This window comes from Orycteropus afer, unplaced genomic scaffold (assembly GCF_000298275.1).
Source record: "Orycteropus afer afer isolate SDZICR_OR568_19922 unplaced genomic scaffold, OryAfe1.0 scaffold00023, whole genome shotgun sequence".
NCBI lineage: Eukaryota > Metazoa > Chordata > Mammalia > Tubulidentata > Orycteropodidae > Orycteropus > Orycteropus afer.
The window spans coordinates 4,401,584-4,422,972 of NW_006921610.1; the positions used below are offsets into that span (position 1 = coordinate 4,401,584).

At 36.7% G+C, this 21,389-nt stretch overlaps 1 protein-coding gene across 1 annotated transcript in view; it reads left to right on the forward strand.

Moving 5' to 3' along the window:
* The window catches only part of STAM2 (signal transducing adaptor molecule 2), a 39,364-nt gene extending 31,975 nt beyond the window's left edge, over nucleotides 1-7,389 (forward strand). Inside the window, exons 12-14 of the mRNA XM_007934927.2 lie at nucleotides 2,466-2,619; nucleotides 4,999-5,168; nucleotides 7,161-7,389. Coding sequence (XP_007933118.2) covers nucleotides 2,466-2,619; nucleotides 4,999-5,168; nucleotides 7,161-7,389 — 553 coding nt within the window. The remainder of the gene's footprint in view (nucleotides 1-2,465; nucleotides 2,620-4,998; nucleotides 5,169-7,160) is intronic.
* Nucleotides 7,390-21,389: the final 14,000 nt, after the last annotated feature.

Below are 21,389 nucleotides of genomic sequence, written 5' to 3' on the forward strand. Positions count from 1 at the left end.
CTGGAATTCCAGTGACATGTAACTTATTCCTTTTGATGGTATCCCACATGAACCTTAGGCTTTCTTCATTTTGTTTTGATTTTTTTTCTGATTGATCCCTTTCCAAAGACGTATTCAGGTATTTGTCTTCAATCTCATTGATTCTGCCTTCCATTGCATCAGTTCTACTCCTTTGCCCTTCCAATGTGTTATCTATTTCTGACAATTTAGTACTGATCTTCTGGATTTCTATCTTAGATTTAGAATCATTTCTTATTTTTTGTTTATTTTGTCATTTTGTTCTTGTATTTTCTTCCAAAATTCTTCTAGGGTTTTTTCTGTGTTTTCTTTGGTCTGTCTCTCAGTCCTTTGATTATTCCTAAGTATAATTCTTTTGAATTCCTTATCAGAGAGTTCCAATGCTGCTTCTTCCTCAGGCGTGTGTTCTGGGTCTATATCCTGCTCCCTTGTTTCTACCACTTTATCCTGCTTCTTTGTGTGGACTGTGATGGTCTGTTGTCTCCGATACATCATGGAGTTGTTGTATTTAGGTCTCTGTTAACTGTTTGTGAAGAACAGCCAAGGGTGATTCAGGCTGTTGGTAGTTTTTTATCATTGGCCCGTTGGTAGAGAAGGAGGTAGTGGCTCTCGCTCAGTAAGTGAAGTTGCAGGAGGTATGGGTGTAGTTGTTTCTTATGGGGACTGTTGCTGTTTCCCACTCAGTCAGACAAAAATTACAGTTGAATAACAATCAAAAAACTAAAAGCACATGGACAAAAAACACACCATGTAATCACACAGGAACAGTAACCAAAAAAAGGAAAAAGAAGAAAAAAACAAGAAAACCTGTAATATCTGGGGATAGGGCACTCAGAAGAAAGGTAGAGACAGAGACTAATGAAGAAAAATACTGGAAAAATGCAAAACGAAAAATAAGGAATGGGGTTAACCACAAGAAAAAAGGGGGAAAGAAAAAATTAAATAAAATTTTTTTTTTTTTTTTCCAACCAGGAACAGGGAAAAGAAGAAAAGCTGAAAACTAGGACCTGGGAGGGGAATAGTAAATAATAGTATAAAGGACAAAAGTATTAATAATAATAGTAGTTTTAAAACATAAATACAAGCAAACTAAACATCAGAAAAAAGTGAAAAAGAGAAAATAAAAAATCAGTGGAGGACAGGGCAGGGCAGGGCAGGGCAGGGCACCCAGACTGGGATGGAGTTCCTGCGGGCCCAGAAAGTTGGTGGGAGTGGGGGATGGCTACACCTCTGTTCCCCAAGCAGGTGTAGGGTATAAGAGTAACAAGAGGAATGTCGCACATTTTCACTCATGCAGGTCTGGAGTGTCCTTGGCGTTGCTGGCAAGCAGAACGTGTTCTTAAGCCCCTGTAATCAGGGAGAACGCTGTCTCTTTAAATATCCAAAATGGTCAAGCCATTTGTAAACATTCAAAATGGCAGTGCCCTCTGGACAGGCAAAAGTCCACAGCTCAGCCTGTCTTCCTCTTCACCACTGCTTCCCCTTTTATTCACAGCCACCAGAGCAGTCCTCTGTGCAGTCCCTGGCTAGCAGGGCTGATTTTTAGGTTAATTCTTAGGTCCTACAACCACTCGGCACTCTTCAAGCTGTCTGTGCCGTCAGGATCGCTCAGGATCATGCCAGACTGCAGCTCTGTATGTCTCCTTTTTTGGTATTTTCATGCAAATTCTTCTGCTAGTTGGGGTTTAGTCCACTTCTGTATCCTTCCCTTCAAGGCTCAGGGGTCTAGGATTATCTTCTGTGTCTGTGTTAATTGGTTTCCCTTTTCTTTGTTGAAGAGGGTCTGTGCAGTCTTTCTGCCTAGTCCACCATCTTACTGTAACTCCTAAGATACCTGTTTTTGCTTATTTCTGAAAACAAACAAATGAGCAGTAGAGATTGATTTATATCTATACGTTGTTTTCATGTGCATTTACAAGGATAATTATTTAAATAATTACTTTTGTTTTTTCAGTTGATCCTTTCATGGATAGAAACAAATGAAAATGTGATCTTGTGTATGTGTTTGTTTATTGCAGTCATATATTTCAAAACAGTCTCTGGGCTTTGCCCTAATGCTTTCCTCTATTGAGATACATAATTAAAACTTGGACTCTTACCTAGATTAAGAAATTATTATTATTTATAGTTGAGTTTTCAACAGAATCCTTTTAACATACGCAACAGGATTCTCCCAGAAACAAATATATGAAGTGATTGCATTTTAAGAGGCATGAAAAGGATTTTCCTTAATAATTGTGAATTCATTATCAGCCTAGCTGTTAGAAGAATTAAAGAGTCCTTCCTCCCAGTTTCCCTTTGTGAAATTCTTTCATTGTATATATATATATATATAAAAAAACCTTTTAATTGTGAATTAAAAATGTGCCAAATGTAAAAAATAATTTATGTTGCTAAATACATGCTTAAAAATTTGGAGAGTATTAAAATGCCTTTCTTCATATCAGGAAGCATTCAGAATTGTCTGAGTTGAATGTAAAAGTCTTGGAAGCTCTGGAATTATATAACAAATTGGTGAATGAAGCACCAGTGTATTCAGTCTATTCAAAGCTCCATCCTCCAGCACATTATCCATCTGCATCAGCTGGGGTTCCAGTGCAGGTGAGCATGTTCTTTGAGAACATTTTTCAAATTAAAGAAAAAGAAGTCTTTCAATTAAAAACAAAAAATTGTTTTAAAATATAGAATTAAAAGTTGTATAGTCTATACATGAAATTTAGTAGTTTCAAGAAATAACTGGCTTAGCAATTACTATTCATCAGAACAAATTTGATACTGGTATTACATAAATAGAATTTTGTTCAGTTTTAACATGACATTAAATAAATGCGGGGAGTTCTTGTTCTTCATGTGTGTTTGTAAGTGTAAAGTGATTTAGGACCGTGCCTGTCATTTCAAAGTCCTCTAGGTAATGTAGTGATGCAATTACCTGCTGCTCAGTAAGCAAGATTTAACATTTCTTTTAAAATTTCTCAAGATTTCTTTAACTCACATAATGATTCAGACTTCATAATGAACTTATTTTTCCTCAAAAATTTGATTTATGTCCTTTTCTTAGATGCATGACTTAAATTGTTAAAAATTCATGCATGATGAGGATACGACACAGGCCTATGAGGTAATGACAGACTCCATAGGGCATCATGTGCAGCATCATTTTCCAGTATTCTACACCTTTGCTGTGCTTGTAAACTGAAGTGGATACTTAACAGTTATCAGTATCCCCATTCTAAAGCCCTTTACAAATTTCAGCAAATTAGTGATTGAATTTCAGAATGAGTTTGGGTGAGCAAAATCTTGTTAATTTATGAAAACTGGTATGGAAGGTAGTATGTGAAGGAGACACCAATGAGAAAAGGTAGAATGTGGGTGCATAATTTAGATGACTTGACACACATAATTGTGAAGTAAAAAAAGAATAGTTACTATGGAAACTGTCACATCAAATAAGATGCATTTATCAAACATGCCATGCCTTGAACTTTTGAAAATGATGGAAGTGTCATTCCATAGGAGAGTAGAAAGGATTTCTGGGTGCAAGAGTTTCTTTAGTTTGCTTCAGTTTTCAAAAATGTTTGCTGCTCCTGTGAAAATGGAAATATCTGCAGTATTGCATGATAGACCTTTGTGTTGTATTTGCTTCCTCGTGTGAGAAAAGGGTTGTCATTTCTGTGTCAGATTTTTGTGTTTAATTTTATATTGCTTACATACCTGTATTTTGCTAAGCACATCATTTTTGTAAAAAGTTAGCTTTCTATTGGTTTGATACATTACATTACTTATATTTGTACTCTTCACACACAAAAGCATCTAAAATACTCAAAAGATCTTATTGTAACTTGAAAAAGTATATACTTATTTCTGTACTAAAAGCAGTTAGGGTAATACACCATTAGTTGCACCTTTGAAGGTAACTGAGGAGCCCTAAATTGCAGAGGAAGTTTATTCACGACATTCTCATCCATGTGTCATTGGGTTGTTGGATGTCTGCTGAGGTGGCATGAAAACAGTTGATGTAATTTTTTTGGCATCTCTAGTATTCTGAATTTTTGTGTGGGTGATCTTTCTTTTAAAAATAGATTAGTTTAAAACTAAAGTGGTGATAGTTCCTATTTGATATTTATTAAGCATGTGCATTGTTTTAAATGATGTATACAATAGGCAGATAAAAGACCCTGTCCTTACCCTTGAAATTAAGTAGGATCCATATAAATATCGAAAGACCTAGGACTATTTTTTTTTTTTTTTTGCTGTTTCTTGAGGATAACGCAACACAATGCACCAGAACAGATTGCCCTCAAATCGGATCTGACTGATAGTGACCCCTCCTTGGGTTTCCCAGGCAGTATCACTACAGAAGTAGATTGTCCAACCTTCTTTCTGAGGACTGGCTGGTGGGTTTGAACCGCCAGTCTTCTGGTTAGCAGTCAGATGCCTTAGAGACTAGGAAACATTTGCAGTGAGGGTTCACTGCCCTGACCTAATACCATTTAAAAAATTTTTTTTAAAAATTTTTTCTCTTAAGTTGCACTCTTAGGAAGGAATTGGATGAGTTATCCTGGGATGAAGTTGGTGAAGAAGACCACCATTTTGATGGTATCTTGAAGTGATGATGGGCTTCCCTTCAAGGGAGTGTGTAGTAGTCTATGAATCTATAGCAAGACCTGTTACGGAGTAATAGGCAATCCGGATGGATTCCAGTCTTTAAAAATCACCTCCCTTTCTCCCTCTTGTCTTCTCCCCTCTAATCCTCACCCACAGAATGAAAGAGCAACTAAGCAAATTGTAAATGTCCATAGATTTGGCACTTTGATTTGGAAACTCTCCACTTTTTGTACTAGAATAGATAGATGGCTAGAACCAGATTCCTCTCCAAAGAACTATAATGTTTGATTTCATTTAAGTCTTTCAAAGTTTTAAATTTACTGTTAGGCAGATGTTTAGAGATCAGTGAGTCAACTTTTGCTCTTTGGTTAATAGACATACCCAGTTCAATCACATGGCGGAAACTATATGAGTCAAAGCATTCACCATGTCACTGTTGCCCAAAGCTACAGCCTAGGACCAGATCAGATTGGTCCACTGAGATCTCTTCCTCCAAATGTGAATTCTTCAGTGACAACACAGCCTGCTCAAACTCCTTATTTAAGGTAAGTTTTTGAGAACTGTGTTAGTTTTGTAATTATATACATTAATTTACCACAGACTTTCAGAATGACAATATATAGCCTTTCTTTATAATAATTGTTTCTATCTTTTACTATAAAGATGAACTTATAGAACTCATTCTTAGTCCTGTGCTAAGAATGCAAAATGGTGCTGCTCTTAGCTCTACCACCCATACCGAGATGGTTGCCCAGACCTCTGCATGTATGTAGGTCCCCAGGACAAAATACAGCTAACTGTCCTTTTGGGTACCGATTTCATGACATTCTTCACATTGTGCTATAATCAGCCTAGCTAAGTAGTCCACATTGTATTTATCTGCATGGACTCCAAAGAATCAAAAACTGTAGTTCTCGACCCTCAGAAAAGAGGTGTGTTTGAGCTGTGGGATTTATGGTCTACTTTTTTTTTTAAATAGTAGGAGCCCTGTTTTGAGAACCATATTTAAATCTTGCTTTCTGTTCACTTTGCTTAACCATACAAGATATTCTTTAAATATAGTCAGACATAGATGATCTCTGGAGGAGCGCTGGTGGTGCAGTGGTTAATCCCTCAGCTGTTAACCAAAAGGTTGCTGGGAGAAAGATGTGGTGGTCTGCTTCCATAAAGACTGGCAATCCTGTGGGGTAGTTCTGCTCTGTCATATGGGGCCACTATGAACCAGAACTGAATTCATGACATGGGTTTGGTATTTTTAGATGATCTCTAAGGTCTCTTCCCATTCTTAAGTTTCATGCGTATGAGTTTTAAATGTTACCTGAAAATGAAATAAACCTGTGCATATTGATGTTTAGTTACATTAAAATGTAAAATTTCATTATCCCAAGTGACATTAGGAATTATGGAGGAAAAAACTGGAGTAGTAATATAAAAATAAATTTGCCTGTATTGCAACTGGTATATTTGGTATAATTGAAAATTATACCTATAGGAAATATATGCCATAGTAGTTATAGGAACAAACAGAAATCCTACAATTTGATGTGATTTTTTAGCTCGTTTTTTTTTTGTTTGTATGTGTATAGTTACTCAGTAAACTATGAGAAGGACTATCCTAAGGATAGATTCCATTACACTGTTCTCTCTGCTTTTGTATTATTGTTATGTAGGGTTTCAGGTAAGATGACAATCAGGGACAGCCTTGAAAGTGAAGTCTCTTACCAAAGCAAAGCCTAAGGGGTGTATGAGGAGATGAGGTAGTTCCCTCTGCTGTATTCAGAGACAGGGGAAGGGAGAATGTGGACTGAAGGTGCATCTCTGAACTCGTGTATCCATTCTCATAGCAGTTGACCAAGGGCACCACTGCCAGGAACAATTTGCACTGCCTCAAAAGACTTTTAAATGTTTTTTTTTGTTGTTGTTGTTACGTGCTGTCAAGTCAGCCCCGACTCATAGCGACCCCTCCTTGGGTTTCTGAGGCAGTATCACTGTGGAAGTAGGATTGCCCAACCTTCCTTCCGAGGAGTGGCTGGTGGGTTTGAACCGTCAGCCTTCTGGTTAGTGCTCAAGTGCTTTAGCCATTAGTGAGAAATTTTTGAGAACCTACATTAAATAGGCCTTATAAGATGATGGTTTGTTCTTGAGTATACTTCTCTTCTTACAAAGCATAAAAATTACATTGTTGTTGTTGTTATGTGCCATCGAGTTGGACCCGACTCATAGCGACCCCTTCTTGGATTTCTGAGGCAATATCACTACGGAAGTAGATTGCCCCATCTTCCTTCCGAGGAGTGGCTGGTGGATTTGAACCGCCAGCCTTCTGGTTAGCAGTCAAGTGCCTTAGGCACTATGCTACCAGAGCTCCCAAAAATTACACTATCAGTATCTAATAGCTGGAGTGATTAGATCATAATTAGACTAACTATGCTACATAAATTTAAAAGTAGATGGAAAAAGCATTTTTATTTTGTCATGATGGATTGCTCTCTAACTTAAATAATATAAATGCAATTTTCTTTTCAAAATTTTGTTTGTAGCACTGGACAAGACACTGTTTCCAACCCCACTTACATGAACCAGAACTCTAACCTTCAATCAGCTACTGGTACAACTGCTTACACACAGCAAATGGGGATGTCTATGGATATGTCATCTTACCAGAACACTACTACTAATTTGCCGCAAGTAGCGGGCTTTCCGTTGGCAATTCCAGCTCATTCCATTACACAGCAGCAAACAAATTACCATCAGCAGCCTCTCCTGTAGAAACAAACCAAGCATTTTCTTGAAAGGATTCATAAGTGTATTTCTCTCAACTCAAAAGGACCATGAATAAATAAAGCACAAAAGCCCATCTTACTCTAAGACCATAAAAGAGTTTTTTCAGTCAGTTTGTATGGAGTCAAACTTTTGATCAAAGGCAACTTAAAGATGATTCCAGTTAGCTTTATCTTACTTTAAAATCTATATAAATCTGGACACCCAATAAGTAGCCCTGTGCCACTAGATAGCATGAGTTACGACTGTAAACATTGTACTTTAAAGAAACCATGTTTTTCCCCTAAAGCATGACAATTGGGAGAACACCAAAACCTTTAAATACTTTTGTCTGCACTTTTCTTTCTTTTTTTCCAGTTTCCCACACACTATTATTTTAAAATGTGAACATCTTTTTGTGTAAGCATTTAGCTTGCCAACATATTTCCTTTTGGCTCCTTAAATTGCAGTTGTGTTTGCAGTGCTGTCAGTTTTGCTCTCAGTGTTATGTTGAGTAATAATTAGCACATAATTGTCTACAGAAGCAAGAGCAATTTGGAAGGAACAAAAATGTTTTCTGCTAGTAACAGTGAAGACCATATAAATGCAGATGTATGATAAAACATTTAGCCAGACCCCCAGTCATGCCAACAGTGGACTAAGGAATGCCCCACAAAACATTTCCATTCCCTGGGGAAAAGCATTCCTTTCCTACAAGGGTCACGGGTGTTTAGAATTGCTATTTAATGACCTTTTCAAGTGACTCCAGCCATTCTCTAATGAAGATGCAATCCATTTGCTTTTCTTCCTCCAGTGTGATGTACAGAGATACTGCATTTCCTTTTTACTGATTATGTGTGACTTTGAGCCATAAAACATTCCTAATAATTTGATGTGATGTGTATACCAAACAGGATGACAAGTGTGTGCTTATTGGTGTGTTGATTCTTTTAAGAAGTGATTTGAGTGCCATTGTTAGGCCATATGCCAGGCTGTTGAAAAATTTGGCCAATTCTTCTCAGAAATAATTCTAAGTCTGTGGATTGATAGGCTATTGAGGCATTTTGAGGGCTATGTTTTAAATTAGTGTTTAGGGCCAGTAGATTGCCAGTATACTGTAGGAATTAGGTAGTAAACAAATAGGGTTTGTCTTCTCTCCTAAAAATTTGCACATTACTTCATCATCTACCAGCTTTTTATATAACACAAAATAGGACACACAAGTAAATATGCTTATAGATAAATAATAGTTAGACTGGGAAAAACAGTGGGTATAAATTTAATTTTTTAAAAGTTACTTGCATGGAAGCAAGATTTCTACATTTGACTTTTAAAGAAAGCATTTAAACTTTCTATGAAGAATCTACTTGAGAACAGTTCTCTGGAAATTTTTGTTATTGATCTATTTACAGAAATATGATTAGCAGTTTGCTTCTTTTTCAAAAAAAACTATCCCAGATCAAAAACAGTCTATTAGTACTTGATATACATTTAAAATGAAAAACAGTATTTGAAAGCCCGATTTCTGTCATTGTCTTATTTCAAATATAAGTAACTGCAAAGAAAATTTTAACTCTTTAGTGTCTTGTGTTTTATTCTCAGCTATTATTTTCTTTTCATGTGAGTTAAATTATAGAGTTATAAAACTTATTCTAAAATGGCACTTACATTTTTAGAAACAAATCTCTTTAAAAAAACACAAAAATATTTTCAAAGCTGCTCTTGATAATGGTTAGTTTGCATATATGTGGAAAAGCTTACATTCCCCCTCCTCCATGTTTAATAGACAGTTATTTTAATGTTTGTGTAAATATTTCGTGTATAATTGTCATCTGAATTGTAAAAGCTTAATTCAGCATAAGTCTTTGAGCCAGTATAAATACTGCACACTCACTAAATCTGGATTGGCCAAACAAGTTCAACTGATTTTAGTTTTGGAATAATATAACATGTGACATGTATATAAATAATGTATATTGGCATTTATCTGTGAAATTTTATACATGTAAACGTTTCTTCTCCCTCTTAAATTAAAAATAATTTTATTTTTGCCACACTGTAATGAATTTTGTGTAGCAAGTTGTTGATAGTATAAAAATGTTATTAAATTTGTGTATTGATGATTTTTTTTGATGTTAATAAAAATGCAAGGTTTTATTTATTTATTTTCCCTTTCTTTTCTTTCCCTGATCTCATGGATTGTATTTATTTTAAGAGCTCTTTATAATTAAAAGTTTTCTGTCAAAGGAATTGTCTAACTTCGGATTTCTACATTGGGTTTATATTTACTGTTTTATATCAAAAATAAAAAGTAACTTCTGCCTTTTCATATGAAATCTTGGTATACTACAGAGAATCCTTGAAATTTTATAATAATACTTATTTTATTAATATAGAAGAATTTTCCACTAGGTGTTAAAATATGAAGTGGGATATGTTCTTACATTTTGAAAAATGTATGCACTACCAACATTGTCTTGTAAGTTGGCAGTTTGTTTACAGAATTACCTGAACATTAAACAATTTTTTATTATTTAGAATTTGAAATTGTTTGGAGATGCAGTTACCTTATGCTATTTGAAGTAGTTGATATTTGACCACATAACATAATTTTCTATACATTTTGAAAATTCTTACAAAGTTTCACCTTCCAGTTTTTTTTTAATTTAGTCATAAATTTAAAAAAATTATGATTTAGGTTTTTTTTTAAAAGAGCACTTTTTATAAACCTCAATGTCAAGGCTCCTGACTTTTTATTGCATTGCCATTATGATGACAAAGCTGAAGATATTTTTTATAAGTAATAAATTATAAATAATATAGCACCAATATATCATTCTTTGTTTCTGTTAAAAGATCTTGTTTGTTTAAATTGGTTTTAGTCAATAAATAAAGGGAGGACTCAATTTTAGGGATTTAATTCTTTGAAGATAAAAAATTATATTTTAGAGTTTTTGCTAGAAGAAAATTATTTTAATTTTACAAGCTAAGTTTGAAATTGATTTTTTTTTTTTAACCTTCCTGTGTCCAGAAGGGAAATGGGTAAAAATGAACAGAACAATCTAAGTACTGAGCACTTGAAACTTTTGTAAGATTGCTTACAATTGAGCAAGAGTTCTGAAAAAGATGTCTTTAGTCCAATAGTAGTCTTTTATTAGTAGTAGTAGCTATAATGAAATTGTGTAGATAAACAAAAACCCTTGTTGATCCTCTAATACCATTTTAGTGTTTTTTTTAAAATACCAAGTCCACATTTCAATAATTGATTTATTTATGCCGAAGGTGTTCAAAGTTAACAAAATTATAACTTTTGCGTTTTACTCACCAATTCTCTGCCTATCTTGGGAAGTAGATATTAAACAAAGGGAGAAATGTTCAAAGACAAGCAGAGGAACAGAGGAGAAGAGAGTGGATAGATACTCCCCACATATATAGGCTACTGAAGGAGGATTTACTTTTGTGTTTATTTCACGCCATTTAATACCCTAAGGAGGAAAATAAACATTTTCACAGCAAGTCAGTGACTTCCACTGATTACATATTGTCTACCATTTTTGACAGTGCTAAAACATACTCTACTGGTGGTCAGCTCCAGAACTAGATCTTCTAACTGTGATGCATCAAATCCATAACTGCATCGTTGGCAGTTCTTAGAGGTGATAGCTTTGCCCTCGTCAGATAACCTCTGTCACATACCTAAAAGAGAGACAGTAGTATCTTGTTAGGATAAAGTTCCCAGCAGTGTTCATGAAAAGATATGTTGAGTATCAATGTAGGATGGTGCTTCTTGTTGTTGTTGTTATTTGCCATTGAGTCGGCCCCAACTCATAGCGACCCCTCCTTGGGTTTCTGAGGCAGTATCACTACGGAAGTAGGAATGCCCAACCTTCCTTCCGAGGAGTGGCTGGTGGGTTTGAACCGCCAGCCCTCTGGTTAGCAGTCAAGTGCCTTAGGCACTATGCTACCAGAGCTCCTAGGATGGTGCTTAGGTGTCCCTTAAATTTTTTTTCACTCCAAGCAATTTTAGACAAGTACTGTAATGTGAAAAATAGAAAAATGGAACTTAGTGCTCCATCCAAAAATAATCTTTATTGTATTTAATTCCTGGAAAGTTCTCCCCTGGGATTTTCACCTATATCTTATTGGTCATAACTGTGTCAAAAGGCTCCTCCTAGCTGCAGATGAGTCTGGGAAGGGGTGAGTATTTTGCTTTCCAGCCACTATATAGAGAAGGTAAGGAAGAAGATCATTGGGAAGAAATGTTAGAGTGAGCTATACAGTATCTGTTGAAGACAAACCTGCCTAGATGTTTGTGCAACCTGGTGTTTCTATTTATGTACCAGGTAATGAAACTGGAAGGTGACTTGATTTGTTACAATTTGTAGATCAAATGAACTCTATTTAGGATTGTCTAATACAAGTATACCATAGTTTTTAGTCAGTAAGGGCTGGGATTAATACATTTACATCTGACTTGATTGGTAAAGCCAAGACATCCTTTTTTTTTTTTCTTTTTAAAAAATCTACTCAGGAAAAACAGAGAAGGACCTAGGGTAGAAATGGAGATAAAAACTTCAAACTGCACGTCTTTTGACTTTTGTAGTTGATGAGAAATCAAAGATGTGTTAGCATGTATTTACTAAATAACATACACTGAGGATATTAAAAATTTGCATTATGAAGCCTGAGTTGTATTTGTGGCTTTGCAATGCACTAACTAGTTGTGTAACACCAGGTGTCACATTTTAGAATTTAAAGTATTTTTATATACATTGTCACTGAATTCTTCCAGCACCTATTAGGTGAGAGGCAAGCTAAAAGTTTAAATAGTAGCTTTCACAAGGTTACACACACAGCAGACAAGGGACAAAACTGAGATTACAAACTGGGCTCTATCTAAAGGATGTGTTTGTTTCTCCCATAGTACCAATGGGATTTACCTAGAAATAATTTATTGTCAAATAATAAAAATTATTTTCCCACAAATCATTGTGTAATTTCTAGGGTTCCCAAAGGGCTCACACAAATATGAAATATCTTTAGATGTGAGGATGTAAATGTAAGAAAGATAACAATAGTGGATGAAGCTGTTTAACGTGTATGTTGTTCAGCAATTAGCTGTGTCACATAGGTGGGCTGATGAAACCAGAACTTGGTGTAAACAAAATGGTTCACTGAGAATCTGAGGAAGAGGGGTCAAACATGGAGGAAAACAAGCTGATCAAGAAGCTTACAGAGCATTGTTTTATGAACAGCTGAGAGCAAGTTCAAGGAATTGCTCTTGAAAAAGGCAGGTGACAACTAGTTGAGGCACATTTGTAGGTGCGGAGAGTAATTCTGATCTGCAACCTAGGGACCTAAGTCCCAGACATATAAACTCATTTCTCTTAAGAACCAGGGTTGCTGAGAATAAATGTCATTCATCCCTATCCTGGGCTTCTTGTTCAACATAAGGGCCAAGCTCTTTAGAATGACTTACTCAGGTCTTTGTGATCTCACCCTTGCCATCCTTTCTAACCTCTTTGTTAACACACATTTTAGACTGCAGTCCCTAAGCCACAGTTTCTTCAGATGCCAATTTTGCTTTTTTTTCACCTTTGCTTGGCCCCACTCATTTTCCTGTACCAGAAAAGCTTTTGTCAAATCTAATAATTTATCATTTCAAGTGTCAGCCCAAGTATCACTGATTCTGGTTTCCATGTTATGCTCCACTTCTGTCGTTGATGTTGTTATGTGCCGTCAAGTTGGACCTGACTCATAGCGAACCCTCTTTGAGTTTCTGAGGTGGTATCACTACAAAAGTAGGTTGCCCAACCTTCCTTCCTAGGAGTGGCTGGTGGGTTTGAACCTCCAGCCTTCTGGTTAGCAGTCAGGTGCCTTAGGCACCACACTACCAGAGCTCCTCCTCTTCTGTAGCATTTTGTAATTATAGTGGTTGCCAGATTACATTGGAGTGATCTTTTTATGGGTCTCTGCTGTGGCAGATACTGGAAACTGGCTCATGCAACATCTTTTCCCAGCCATTTTTGTATTCATATTATAGATGGAAGTCCTTAAAGAATATAATGGTACTTGACTTCCCAAACTCCTTTGCAATCAAGAATGGCTACATTACACTGTTCTGGCCAATAAGGTATAGGTCAGAGTTCCTGGGGAGGGCTTCCTAGGAAGAATGAAAAGACTTTGAAAGAAAAGGCTTTTGACTCTTCCCCTTATGGATTCGAAGGCAGATGCAATGCTAGGAGGTATAGCAACCACCTTGTGACCATGAGGAAGAAAGATGACTGCTCAAGGAGGTAGGTGGTGCTTGGCTTCTTCATGACATCTTTGGGTATACCAGCTCTAGACTGTCTGCCTCTGGACTTTTTCATATGTGAAAAAAAGAAACCCCTTACCTCTCATAAACCCCTTATTTGTCTAAACTGCTGGTAGTATTTTGCTATTTGTATCTGAAAGCATTGCTGCCTTTACCAGATTTGTAAAATCCTCCAGAACTTGGAACTTCTTTATTTATTGCTGTGTTCCCAGAACCTAGAGTAGGCACATAAAATGTTTGTGGAATGAAAAATGAGAATGAAGGCATTCAATAAATGTGAGTTTTCTTTGACCTTTTCTTATTCTTGTGCTTGTTTATCATGATCATTCCATTTTAATGTGTCTGAAATCAGGATACATTTTACAGTGGATGAGCATATATTGTAAGATTATATTTTACTATCTTAAAGCTAATCAATCCCTGATGCATCTTAAAATCCAAGTTGTTTTAATAGCCAAAATATGGAAACAACCTAGGTGTCCATCAACTGAAGAATGGATAACCAAACTATGATGCATACACACAATGGAATTCTATGTGACCCTAAAGAATAACATGGAATCTGCAAACCACCGCATAACGTGGATGAAGTTGGGGGACATTATGCTGAATGAAATAAGTCAGGCACAGAAGGACAAATACTGTATTAGTCTGTTACTGTAAAAAATCAAGGAAAGGTTTATATGTGGAAGGAAATTTTCTTTGTTGGTTATGGGGGGGAAAGGGAGGGAACACTGTTAGATAGGTAGAGACAGGCATTGATTTGTGTGAAAAAAAAGGGCAATGTACCAAATGTGAGTGATCAACACAGTGGCATTGAGGAAGAGGAAGGCATAGAGAGGTATAGACAACAAAGATGAACCCTTTTGCATATACAGTACTGTGTTGTCAGTGAAGGCAAACATGGGTATATGGCTGGATAGATGGATGGACAGGCTGAACTATTAGGTATGTCTATGCAGGGGGCAGTGTGCCCAAGACCATGTATAGGATTGGCAGACAATGTTTCTAAAAGTGTATTTGTATGTTCTGTAAAAATTACCAGATGTAGTAGAGCTGACAAGGACAAGTTTGTAGTCACTTCTTGGGCACAGCCAGCCACCCAGAGGGAGTGAGTAGTTGAACCTGTGGGCTCGGGACCTTAGTTGCAGGGGACATCACGCTCAATTGGCATAACATACTACACAAACCATTTTCCACGTCCTACTTTGGTGAGTAGTGACTGGGATCTTCAAAGCTTGCAAGCAGCCATCTAGATCCAACGATGGGTCTCTCCTTGTCCAGAGCAAAGAATAATGAAGAAAACCAAAGACTCATGGAAACAATTAGTCCAAGCGACTGGTACACCATATCATGCTCAGCCTATACAACTATGAGACCAGAAGAACTAGGTGGTGCCCAGCTACCATTGTCAACCACTCGGAAGGGGCTCTATGTAGGAGATCCTGGATAGAGTGGGAGAACAATGTGGAACAAAACTCAAAATCATTTGGAAAAAAAAAAGAGAGACCAGGTTTGCTAGTCTGATAAAGCCTGGTGGAACCACTGAGACTATGGCCCCTAGCTCCCCTTCAGGTCTGGAATTGAACCACAGCTGTGGCTTCCAGCCAAACAAAAGACAGGCATATGAGGTGAACATTTACACTAAGTAGATACACTCCTTGGAGAGCACAATCATTGGAGAATAGAAGGGCTATGTATGCACAGGGAGACAGCTCAGGGGACAGGAGTACAGGGAGGGAAGGACACAGGAAAGAGTAACTGTGGGGAAGAAGTGGGAGGGGAACTGTTGCATTGTGGTAAATTGTAGTCAATGTCATGAGACAAAGTGTATTTCGTGAACTGCTGTATGAAAAGTGAATTTTCTCTGTAAACTTTTACCCAAATCACACAAACACACAAACCAAGTTGTTTTATAGAGTCATGGGAATATGGCAAAATAATTATTAAGTGAACAAAGGGGGCTAGGGTCCTAAGTGTGTGGAAGGCAAATGGCCTTTTTTTTAAAAAAAATTGTGATTTGAGTGAATGTTTATAGAGCAAATTCATTTTCCATATGACAGGTCATACACATTTTGTTTCATGACAGTGATTGCAGTCTCCATAATTTAACAGCTCTCTTCCCATTTTCTCCAGTTCTTTCAGTGCTCTTCAAATTGTACACTTATGGGTAAGCATTATGATTTCCAGAACAGCATGTTCATTTCTCCTCTTTGAATTTAGGTGTTGTAGCAGAGACAGAATCACAGCAGACATTTCTTTCTGAGGCATGCCATAAAATAACATCATAGACCCTTGTGTCTGGGCTTGGAGGAGTGCCAAGTGGTTATGAAAAGTATTCAATATATAAAGGATTTACTTAGAAGGTTGAAAAGTTACAGAATCTTAGTCAAGTAACATTACAAGAGGATATGAGACCTATGGAAGAGCAAATACGTAATAGTCGTGGCAGTATTGGATAGCTAGACTTCTGCATTCCACATCATATCTTTAAATTGGTTGGAAATTGCTTCTCTAGATACATTCAAGTTTCCTTTTAACTTTGAATGTCTATAAGCCTGTGTTCTTCATTGGGAACAGAAAAGTGGGGAAACTAAAATTTGAATAATACTTGGTATACCTCTTTACTTATTGAATATCTTGTTATCTGATATTTAGCACTAACAGCAGTGAAAAATCTATCCAGCTATTTTGCTGATTAACGACATACATCTGGCACTAACAAATGCCAAGATATGAGCAACGTTGGCTGTGATGGTTAAGGTTATGTGTCTACTTGGCCATGATGTGCAGTGGTTTGGCAGTTATATAATGATGTCATTTGCAATTATGTAATGATATAATTTGCAGTTATTTAATGATGTAATTTGGAAGTTGTGTAATGATGCCATCCTCTTACTTTGTGAGCTGATGTGGTCTTCCTCCATTTTTACATAATGCCAATTTTTGCATAATGGCCTGGTCTTGGAACATGTAAGCATGTTGATAAGTGAGAAGTGGATGGATTTAGTTTTTGTTATTCAGAACCTCAATTTGAATTTTTGGAATATGTCCTTTAAAGGTTATGGGAGGAATTAGCATAATTTATGGCAACAACCCAAAATAGTATTCTTTGCTTTCACCCTAGATCCATCTTACATCAGCTGTGATACCACTCTTTCCACATCCTCTTCTGAAACTAGCTTGAATTTCTGGCAGTTCCCTGTCAATACACTGCTGCAACTGTTTTTTAATTATTTTCAGCAAAATTTTACTTGTGTGTGATATTAGTGATATTGTTTGATAATTTCTGCTTTCTGTTGGATCACCTTTCTTTGGAATGGACACAAAAATGGATCTCTTCTAGTTGGTTGTCTAGGTAATTGTCTTCCAAATTTCTTGGCATAAACAATTGAGTGTCTCCAGTGCTGCATCTGTTTGTTCAAACCTCTGCATGGGTATTCTGTCAATTCCTGGAGCTTTGTATTTTGTCACTTCCTTCAATGAAGAACTGCATAAATTCAAGCTGGATTCAGAAGAGGTTGTGGAACAATGGATATCATGGCTAATGTCAGATGGATCTTGGCTGAAAACAAAGAATACCAGAAAGATGTTGACCTGTGTTTTATTCACTATGCAAAGGCATTTGACTGCAGAGCATAAAAAATTGTGGATAATATTGTGGAGAATGAGAATTCTAGAAATACTTGAATGTGCTTATTAGGAACTTGTACATAGATCAAGAGGCAGTCATTTGAACAGAACAAGGGGATACTGCATAGTTTAAAATCAGAAGAAGTGTATGTTACGGTTGTATTCTTTCACCATACTTACTCATTCTCAGGCTAAGCAAATAATATGAGAAACTAGACTGTATGAACAAGGATGAGGCATCAGCATTGGACTCATTAACAACCTGTGATATGCTGGTGGCACAGCAATGCATGTGGAAAGTGAAGAAGTCTTGAAGCACTTAGTGATGAAGTTCAAAGATTACAGCCTTCAGTATGTATTACACCTCAACATAAACAAAAATCCTCACAACTGGACTAGTATGCAACATTATAATAAATGGAGAAGAGATTGAAGTTGTAAGGATTTCATTTCACTTGGATCCACAGTCAAGGCCCACAGAAGCAGCAGGCAGGATATCAAATAATGTATTGCACATATATGTTGCAAAAGACCTCTTCAAAATGTTAAACAGCAAAGATGTAGTTTTGAAGACTAGGGTCCTCCTGACTCAAGACATGATATTTTCGATACCCTTATATGCATATAAACGCTGGACAATGGATAATGAAGACCGAAGAAGAACGGATGCTTTTGAATTGTAGCATTGGCCAGTAATATTGGAAATACCATGGACTGCCAGAATCAGGAACAAATCTTGTCTTTGAAGAAGTACAGCTGGAATGCTCCATAGAGGCAAGAATGGCCAGACTGCATCTCACCTACTTTGCTTATGTTGTCAGAAGGGACCAGTCCCTGGAGAATGATAATCATGCTTGGTTAAGTAGAGGATCTGTGAAGTGGAAGACCTTCAATGAGACAATTTGACACAGTGACTGCAACTATGGGCTCAAACATGGCAACAATTGTGAGAGTAACACAGGACCAGGCAGTACTTTGTTCTGTTGTACATAGAATCACTATGAGATGGAAGCATCTCGACAGCACCTAACAACAACCCAAAATGGCAATCTGATGATGATCAGGTATAAGGATGGTCAGATCTTATAACTGTCTAGTTTAAGCAAGTTCCCCCTCATTTTGAGGATTGTGTCATTGTTTGGAATGTTTTTCTCCCCCTTTCCTTAATGGGATTGTATGTCCCTATCTAATGACTCTGGGCTTGATCATATGCCATATATTGGCCAGTGGGATATGAGCAGATAGAACAGATAACCCACATCTAAGCAGATGATTTAAGAGGTATCATGGGCTTCCTGTAGCTCTCTGGCTTATGCTCTCTTTAGAGCCAGCATGTCTCAGATTGGGACTGCCTCTTTAGCCTGGGCCTGCAAATGGGGAACAGAGTCACAGTCTGGAGCAGAACTTAGTCTAAACGGTGGTGTATATTACCACAGCAAAAACAACAAACATGCTGCTGAAGAAATACAGAATTAAAAAATTAGAGAATAGCATCTCTGCATGTCTCTTGTTTAAAAGATATATGTGATTCATCTTCACTATGATTACACTATAATACACAACTTAGAGTTTTAATTTACTTCATTGCCATCTGAATCCCTTGTACCCTTTAATATTATGCCTGGAGAGTAGAATTTTCAATGAATTGTAAAGCATGTAATTGTTTTAGGGTTAAGAAAGTAAATATTTTAAATGAAATTTCTGAAAATTTCATATTGTTTTAATATCTGAAAGGTCCGTGGCTTGTGTGTCTTAGGACAGATTTTCAATGTTTGGATTAGAGCATTTGTAGGGAGAGGAGGATGATAATACTTGAGAAATTACTTAGAACAAGAGAAATTAGATCTAAGATAAAAACTCATAAAATTTACACCAGGATGGTTTGGATATAAATCCAAAAGGTTAATTGCACAAACCTGTAAGATTCAATTAAGCACATACGCCATGATACTGTGATTTTGCATGCTCTTTGTTTCAGAGCACAAAGAATATGTTCCTGATGTACGGACTGTAGACAAAATGTGTTATGCTTTGATATTTAAAATATAATACATTGTCATGTTATGATTCTTAGTCTGTGAGTTCTGCAAGACCACGTCTTTACAAAAATTAAAAACAAAGAAACAAATTAAAAAAACAGCACCTTGGACAGGGCTTTGACAATAGGAGGCACTTTGTAAAGTGTATTTATTAAATGAAGGAATAAAGTTTATGAAGAGAATACCTGTAGCTGACAAAGTGATTAGCAGTGTTCAGTTGTTTAGAAAAGAAGTGTAATAGTGGTCACTTGTTCTTCAGCAATTCCTTATCTTTGGCTCAATTTCCTAGTCTGCTAAAGGTGGGGTTTGTATTAAATAGTTACTAAATTCCCTAACAGCTCTAAAATTTAGGAGTTAAAAAAATTAAAATTTTAAATTTTAAGGCGCTCTGGTGGTATAGTAGTTAAGGTATTAGGCTGCTAACCAAAAGGTCGGTGGTTCAAACACCAGTTGCTCTGCGGAAGAAAGATGGGGCAGTCTGCTTCTTTAATGATTTACAACCTTGAAAACCCAGTAGGGGTTGCTATAACTTGGAGTTGACTTGATGGCAGTGAGTCTTTCTTTTCTTTTCTTTTCTTTTTAATTTCTTAAATTTTAGAATAGTTGTGGAGTTAACAAAAATATTCTGAAGACAGGAGCTCTGGTGGCATGTTGCCTAAGGCATTCGACTGATAACCAGAAGGCTGGCCATTCAAACCCACCAGCCACTCTTCGGAAGGAAGGTTGGGCAATCTGCTTCCGTAGAGATACCGCCCCGGAAACCTCAGGAGGGGTCACTACGAGTTGGCTCTGACTCCACGGTAGTGAGTTTGCCAGATAATACAGAGTTCTCTCCCTATTAACAACTTATTGTGGTACCCTTGTCCCAAATCATGAACAAAATTCCTTAGGTTTTTCTTTTCAAACCTAATGCCCCTTTTCTATTCCAGGATCCCTTGAAGGATACCATGTCATGTCTCCTTAGACTCCATTTGGGTGTGACAGTTTCTTAGACTTTCCTTGGTTTTGATGACCTTACATACTAGTCAGGTATTTCACAGAGTGTCCCTCAGTTGGAATTTGTCTAATGATTTCTTTCCTCATGATTACACAGAGAGTATGTGTTTTGGGGAGGAAGACCACAGCTATTTTCATCACATCATATCCAGGGTGCATACTATCAACATGACTTATCACTAATTATATTGACCTTGGTTACCTGGCTTAGATAGTGTGTGTCAAGTTTCTTCACTGTAAACATACCCCAACCCTTCCATACTGTACGTTTTGGAAGGAAGTTACTGCACAGCCCAAACTTAAAGAGTGGACAGTTATGTTTCCCTTCCTTGAGGGTGATAGATAAATTATTTAGAATCCAGCATGGGAGATTTGTCTCTTCTTCCCCAGTATCTATGTATATATTTTCCATCCCTCCATCTATCTAATCTAGTCACTTATCAGTATGGATTCCTGAAAACTTATTTTACATTTAAATTATAATAGAATATTTCATTATTATATTGCTCAAAATTTTGCAGCTTAGCCACTGGGAACTTTTTAAATTGATTTCTGTGTCTATTTCACATACCCCAATCCAACATTGTGGGTTTTTTCCTATTGTTTGCTTATTTGTTTATGTATCTAGCACTTCCTTACTCTGGCACTATATGATGGTCCCGGCTCATCTTGTATATTTCCTGCCCCAGTCATTTATCCAAGGAGCCTTGATTTCTTTTATTGGAAAATGGTAATAGAAACCAAGATGTGGGTGCTAGGTGTGTTTGTTGCTACTGAGATGTTATTTATAGGCCCTCAGCTGATAGAACAAGAAAGTATATATGTATATACTAACCCATGTATATACACATATTTATAAGTATTTTATATGTAACTATTGGTATTGATATTAAAGGTCCCTGGATGGTAAAAGCAGTTTGATCTTGGCTACTAATCTAAAGGTTGGCAGTTCAAACTCACCTAGCAGTGCTATGGAAGAAAGGCCTGGTGATCTGTTTCCCTTGAGATTATAGCCAAGAAAACCC